The sequence below is a fragment of the Megalobrama amblycephala genome, linkage group LG9, assembly GCF_018812025.1.
Source record: "Megalobrama amblycephala isolate DHTTF-2021 linkage group LG9, ASM1881202v1, whole genome shotgun sequence".
In the NCBI taxonomy this organism is placed as follows: Eukaryota; Metazoa; Chordata; class Actinopteri; order Cypriniformes; family Xenocyprididae; genus Megalobrama; species Megalobrama amblycephala.
In genome coordinates, this window is record NC_063052.1 from 28,468,916 (window position 1) to 28,476,388 (window position 7,473).

Consider the following 7,473-nt stretch of genomic DNA (forward strand, 5'->3'; position numbering starts at 1 on the left):
ATTTACTTAGTAGTTAAGGCCACCTAATATAAAGTGGGACCCAAAATTCTAATCAATTACAGGTTGCAAAACTATTATCAGTATTGTATAGTATAATAATACTGGTATTTTATTCTGTAATACACACAAGAGGCGTAGCTGTACATCTTCATAAAATCCAGATGGTCAAAAACACTTATAAAAATAAAAACTGAAACACAAGAGGCTGTCAAGGTGTCTATCATAGCCTATATAGCTATTATAATGAATAAATATTATCTTTTTTTTTTTTTTTTTAATGAGGCGTGTGATTACTATGATTACAATAAAGAGTTGTCACTTTAGCCTGTACACCCCTTCCCGCTCTCTCATGTCCATTTACAGGTGGTTGTGCTGGACATGAACTATATGAAGTATGATAATTCTTTAGTAACTAATAAGTGTAAATAAATATGTTAACACTTTATTTAAGTTTTTTTTGTTTTTAACTAGTTGCTTATTAGCATGCATATTACTAGAATATTGGCTATTGTGCTGCTGTTCTAACCCAAATCTAATAAATGTTTTCAGGATTTCTAATGCTGCATTCACGCCATGTCATGATTACTGTAGTCTCAAGATGACAACATGTGATGTTGTATTCTGTGCTGTTCACGTCCTTGGACTGGGAATTATGTGTTTCTATGGCACCACTGTCAACACCTAAATGAATCTGCAGTCAGGTGGTACAAGTTGGAGCTCTGAGACAATTCCCATCTTACAAGCTGTAATTAAGAGCTCTATGATGACGTAAATGCTTTTTACATGTTAAAATTTACATGTAGCCTAATTGTGGTAATTACGACATGGCATGAGACTCAAGGCTACAGACAGGTGATTTTTTTTTTCATGGCTAGAGCTAAACTCTGCAGGACAGCGTGACTCGATGTTGCCTCATCCTGCTATAAATTGAAGTGACTTTGCCCTCATCATTTACAAACTAATAGGACACACCTAGACACTGTTAGGGTTGGGCCAAGAAATAAGGACAAAGTATTTCTAAAAGAAAGGACAAACTATGAACATGAGACAATCTATCAAAAGATCAAAGACGGCCATAACCCATGGTTGTCAAGCTCCAGAAAAAATAAAAACTATTTTATTAATAAACATGATCAATATGGCTGATTAACTGTTCTTAGAATAACATTAGTGATGTATTTTTTTAAATTATTTTTACTTGATTTAAATTAATGCAAAATCATTCTTAAAGCGATGCTTGAGGCAAAAGTTCAAAACTAAACATTCTCTGAGTAAAAAAAAAAAAATCTCACAATCATTTCTGCTTTTCTTATTTTTAGTTATATTTAGTTAAGCTCAAAATACTCTGACACTGACATTTGCAGTGTCTGTTGAAATTTTAATTAAAACTTTTTTTTTTATATAAATATTTCTCATTTCTTTTTTACAATGTTGGATAAACATTAACTGCATCAAATCATTAAAGCCCTATCTAAAGGCCAAAAATCTTAAATAGTCTTTAAATAAATATTAATAGTTAAAAATTATCACAGCTTTGCGAATTTGGACTTAATTTCCATGTGATTTAATAATACAGGGTGGTGGCAAACAGAAATGCAATTTGTCGTGATTGTCATGCATGCAACCTCGTCTAAGAGCAAACACAGAGACATAAAAGGTACATGCAAAGGAGAAATGTAAACAATTATGCAAACTCTTGTGTTCCCTTATTAACATTTACATATATGAGACAATTAAAAAAGTACTGCTGCTGATGTTCATCAGACAGAGCCGAGAGGTTTAGCAATCAAGTTTTATTTGAACATTTATCATTTCTACACACTAAAGGAAAACCAAACATAACTGCCAGTGACTCTTGCATCAAAACCTCATCCAGATATGGTGACTATATATTGACCTAATGATAAAAACTCTTAATTTTTGTGCTAAAGAATATTGTGGAATAAAATGAAACACATGCAAATAAATACATACTACATACATAATAAATACATAATACTGATTTTACAATTTTTCTGTGCAATATAAAATCAAATAAAAAGTAAAAAGGAGAAAATGTCTCTTTCCATTTGCTTAACACATGAATAAGTCCACACCTGTAACGTGTGACTGTTGCATACAGAGAACATGAAAACAGAGACAGGGAAGGAACAGTCAGGAGCGAAACAGTCCATGAGGGAGTGGAGGGAGGGAGGAGCCATGGTGGAGAAAACATTATGAACAAAACATAATCCTGACAACACACAAAGGTGAATCAGATAACCTTATTCTGAAATCTTACTCTGCTTGACTTCACAGCTGAATCGACAACACTCTACTGTCCCACACATTATCCTAAGATAAAAGGTAACTTTTCCTTCAAATTATTATGACGCTTAAAGTTAACTAAAATCCTAAAACAGAGTTGTCTAAAAATGTATTTTGTCCTTTTATAGACTCACAACAGTCCACAGAAATACACAATAGTATTGTTGTTTAATTTATCTATCAAACATTTAACAAAGCAAGAAAGGCACCCAGAGTTTTAAAAAAAAATATTATTAAAAGATCTATAACATTAAAAACCATTATTTAATTGTTTTTTTCTTCCATTTCTGCAACGTCTTGTGAGGACTCCTTTTTATTTTACGTAAAGTTTATGTAAAGTGTGGATCTACCACACATACAATTACTTTTATGTTTGGAATGTAGATTGGAATAAGATTGTCAGTGACTAACAACTTAAATTTAGCTATGTGCCTCATACAAATCTATTGTATACTGCCAGAGAGCACTGCTAATGCATTTCCTGTATACATTTAGAAATTGTTTAATGATAGGTTTAGAGGTAGGAGTGGGATTAGCTTCTCAGAAATATCTATTTAATGCTATACTGTTACTCATAATGCTACTCGACATAATGCTATTATGTCGAGGCATGGCGTAGGGTTTATGGTCTAAAATAAATCAATAAAATGGTAGAAAAAAAAACTATACAATGGGTTCTGTTAGAATCTTAACACCTTATTAAACAGAAAGTGGCAATTGTGGGAAATACAGATATATGATAACTTTTTGCCTTACAACTCAAAATTACAAAGTACCTTCTCAGAGATGTAAGCAGATACTGAATCTGTAGGAGTTTTAATTGAGAGAGACAAACTGCTGGATCAGGGCTGCCCTTTGACCTCAGTTCTCATTACACTGGCTCTGAAATGCTTTGCTTCCGCATTAGCTGGCCGTTTAAAACAGAATGATATTCTGGTTTACAAAGAAAGTGTGATACTTTGCATCCAGCCTGAGGACCTTGAGGAAGTCATAGCTGCTGTGAGGAACAGAGATAATGAACTACATTAAAGAATTATCCAAAGGAAAAATTAATGGCGAACAATTAAAGTGCTTGGGGAATGAGTCTAAGGATGAGGATTGGAATAAAAGGAAGGAGGAAACACCTGTTCATAACACAGAGGCCAGTTGGTCTAAAACAGACCAAGGCAATACAGAGAGGAGAATGTGTGAAGAGTGTGATTTTTGGTCTATTATAAATGAGGAAAAATATTCATTCCATTTTGATGGAGGGTGATGGAAGGTGAGGATCATGAAGATGCTCTCATTTGCTGATTTGTTATGAATAATATACATGCATTTACATTCAGTGTAGAGGTGCCATAATCTGTGCAACTGAGGTAGTCCAAAAAATGAAGAAGAAAAAATTCCTGTTTGTATTTTGTCAGAATTTCATAATTCCCATGACTTTAAGATGATTTGTTTTGTTAACTTTTCAATTTACTATAAAATCAAGCATTTGTTTTTCAATTAGAGCTAAACATAATTCTTTCCCCTTCTCTAGACTGACCATGTATGCAGTTGTCACCCTGCAAGACTCAGATGAGGTGATGGTGGCACCATCACATTGGTTGAGCACAGACAAGAAACAAAGTTACTGGCCCCCATTCAAATCACCAGAGAAGTGCATGGATGCTGTTCAGAACAGAGTTAAACCTGAAACAGGAGGGAAAACATGGGAGAAATTGAATATTAGCTTTCACAAGGAATCTGGTAATGGCCACTATTTTAAAATAATTGTTTAAATTTTGGATTTTTTTTTTTTATTAAGTTCTCAAATAAAATATTTTTCTTATTGCAGTCTCTTTTGATAAGGCAAAAGAGGGGCAAAAAGAAATTATAGAACAGAAAGAACGGTAAGTAACAGATATTTGCACTTTTTTTCCAAAACAGAGATTTGTTTAAAGGAGTTTACCTATTAAAAGATCAAAGAATGAATTAATACCATTTTGTTAAAGCATTGTTTATTTTCAAATAAAGATCTTTTCTATTAGCCACTGGATTCCCTGGAATACTACAAAGACAAAGAGCTCTTCCAACACCTTCTACATTCAGAATGCCAGCTGATGGTGAGTCAGCTTCTTTTGTCATAATTAGTTTTTTATTTTCTCTATTTTTGTAATTACAACACAACTCATCTTATACAACAGACAAGGATGAGCTCCTCCAAATGCTGAGAGACATCAAGAGCACAGTTCAGGAAAACTCTGCCATGTTAAAGAAACTACTGAAAGACAATACGGTTTCTGAATCCCCCAGCAGTACCAGCTTGCCCAATAAAGATGTTAAAACAAGCATAAATCTGCCTCTTAGAACCTCTGAAGATGTGGTCAGGACTGAAATGGAGCTCAGTAATGCAGCAACACGCCAAAAATATGTGAGTCAACACAGCATTTCAAGAAAGGGATGATGTACAGTCAGCTGTAATGTACACTAAAATTAAATACATTAAATACATGGACATTAAATACAGTGTTATAATATTAATATGCAGATTTATTATTAAACTTTATTATTAATAATCTCTTTCTATTGATTAGCATTACACAGCTATTTCAAGTTATCAATCACCCAGCTCTGGTTCTTTGATCAACTAGTTGGTGTAAGTTGGTGCAAATGAGCAATATTCTACATATGCTGTATAGTTTTGTAGTCATTGCACAAAATGTTTTCAATTTAATTTAAAACATTTAATTAAATATTTAAAAGTATTTTCTTTACAGTTGAAATATTTGTCAAGGCTTGGAGGTTTTGGGGCCAAGGATGTCATTCAGAATATTATGCAACGCGTCCTAACAGATGATCTGGCTATGGAGTTCAACTGGCAGGGGAGAGGAGAGAAAAAGGCCTTCTCTAGGCTTATTTTAACAGACGTAATACGAGGTAAACTCACTGCTGCATGAACACTTCCCGCATACCAAGAAAGTTTGTATTTACTTATGTTTTGTCTGTATTTGTATATTCAACCACTTGGTGAACTCCGTGATGTCTGCCAATTTGATCTTAAGAGTGTACAAGAGCGGTTGCGAGTATGAAGGAATACCATCCCACATATTTCCAAGGAATTATTCAAGTTTCCTCTTTCAGATGCTGCATCAAAACAAAGTGTAATGAGGGCAGACTGTGAAGCTGAAATAAAAGCTTATCTGTGGCACAGAATTTATCGAATTGGTCGGAAGAGACCAAGAGTTTTTGAAGGTGAGTGGTAATGATATTGTGAGCATGTCATATGTAATATTGTTAGACTTTCTATAGGTTGATCTTCTCCATGATGGTTTAGTCAAGGCATCTATGTTAAGAAACTCACCTTAAGTTGTTTAATGATCATTGTATACTTTGTATACCTCCTTTCCCTTCAGGTGTGACTTGAGAAGAGACTTCTCTCTCAATGATGGACAGAGCCTTCCAATCAGAGATTGATTGATGACTCAGTTTTGGAACATTTACTCATAGATCATGTTAGCTGCTTACAGATTAAACATACAGTTTGTATAGAACTATATGTGTACTAAACTAGCATGACATTGTGTGCTCCAAATATTGGCTCTTGTAATGAAATGCTTACATGTTTATAATTTTTTAGCTAACTCTAATTTCTCTTTAGCTAATTGGAGGAAATTATTAAATACTGTGTTTGACTGTGATATCACTGCATGGACAGGTTTTCATGTGTATGATAGTAGTTGTTTTAGCATGTATGTTCATCAATAACAAATAACTCAAATGTATGCAATTTGTTGTAAATAGTTTAATCTACATGGGCTATTTCTGTCTTTTAATGTTTCACCAATAAGATAATGATTTTGATCAGAATAAACCATAATTACACATATTTACATTGCATATTGCCCTTTTTCAAACAGATTAAGTCTTACATAAGTGAAAATTAGATGTCAAACATGTGACTATTGGATGACATACAGTCCTCTGGGAATCTTCAACTGATGATGTATACATTCATAGACTGTACAAAGAATGAACCTTTCTTAAAGGTGCCCTAGAACCCTTTTTCACAAGATGTAATATAAGTCTAAGGTGTCCCCTGAATGTGTCTGTGAAGTTTCAGCTCAAAATACCCCATAGATTTTTTTTTTATTACTACATTTTTTAACTGCCTATTTTGGGGCATCATTAGAAATGCGCTGATTCTGAGTGTGTCTCCTTTAAATGCCCGCGCTCCCCGCCCCCAAGCTCGCAACTCTATAATACATTGCATAAACAAAGTTAACACAGCTACTATAACCCTAAAAATGGATCTTTACAAAATGTTTGTCATGCAGCATATCAGATCTCGTAAGTATAGCATTTATTTGGATGTTTACATTTGATTCTGAATAAGTTTGAGGCTATGCTCCGTGGCTAACGGCTAATGCTACACTGTTGGAGAGATTTATAAAGAATGAAGTTGTGTTTATGAATTATACAGACTGCTAGTGTTTAAAAATGAAAATAACAACGCTCTTGTCTCTGTGAATACAGTAAGAAACAATGGTAACTTTAACAGTACATTAGCAACATGCTAACGAAACATTTAGAAAGGCAATTTACAAATATCACTAAAAATATTATGATATCATGGATCATGTCAGTTATTATTGCTCCATCTGCCATTTTTCGCTATTGTCCTTGCTTGCTTACCTGCATAAAGTCAAGGTAAATTCAATTTTCAATTCTAGGGCACCTTTAAAAATAAGTAGGTTAGAATAGATTAATGCTGCCTTTACGTGCTATTGGAATTATCGTAAACATATGTTTTCTTAGGTGAAAACTGTACATGAGCGCCCTCTGATGTCGTGTTTACAATTATGAAGTTTGGGAATAATTTTGACACCCAAATTTTCAAGATGGGCGGGCCATAAACTTTAAACATGGTGGAGGGGAGAACAATGCTAGTGACCGGCATGATTTCTTAGTATGTTTTCCAACAACAGTTAGATTGTCTCGTCTTATCATTAATGTAGTGCATATTTACATACAGTATATGAATAATCATTTGAAGTGTATTGTATGTTTTATACACAGTGAATATAGACTTTGTATTTGACCAGAATTCCAGAATCGTCAGCAATCTAGATAGCATTAAGCTTCAAAGGGCTTAAACGATACCAAACAAGGAATAAGGGAATAAAAAAAAATCTTATCTAGTGA

General features: G+C 33.7%; 1 protein-coding gene across 1 annotated transcript; it reads left to right on the forward strand.

Annotated features, from left to right (window-relative positions):
* The first annotated feature begins 13 nt into the window (after positions 1–13).
* On the forward strand, positions 14–6,176 carry LOC125275514. The gene is made up of 8 exons (XM_048202510.1): positions 14–2,346; positions 3,830–4,038; positions 4,127–4,181; positions 4,306–4,394; positions 4,476–4,702; positions 5,049–5,208; positions 5,413–5,523; positions 5,685–6,176. Exons 2-8 carry the CDS (start codon positions 3,837–3,839, stop codon positions 5,693–5,695), a joined length of 855 nt encoding a protein of 284 aa, XP_048058467.1. The 5' UTR covers positions 14–2,346; positions 3,830–3,836; the 3' UTR covers positions 5,696–6,176.
* Positions 6,177–7,473: the final 1,297 nt, after the last annotated feature.

What these genes read in the sequence shown, in the direction of transcription:
- LOC125275514 (XM_048202510.1), top strand. Translation starts at nt 3,837, where the DNA reads ATGTATGCAGTTGTCACCCTGCAAGACTCAGATGAGGTGATGGTGGCA. An exon ending in ATTATAGAACAGAAAGAACG is followed by an intron (nt 4,182 to 4,305) that starts GTAAGTAACAGA and finishes TTTCAAATAAAG; the next exon opens with ATCTTTTCTATTAGCCACTG. An exon ending in TTTAACAGACGTAATACGAG is followed by an intron (nt 5,209 to 5,412) that starts GTAAACTCACTG and finishes TTCCTCTTTCAG; the next exon opens with ATGCTGCATCAAAACAAAGT.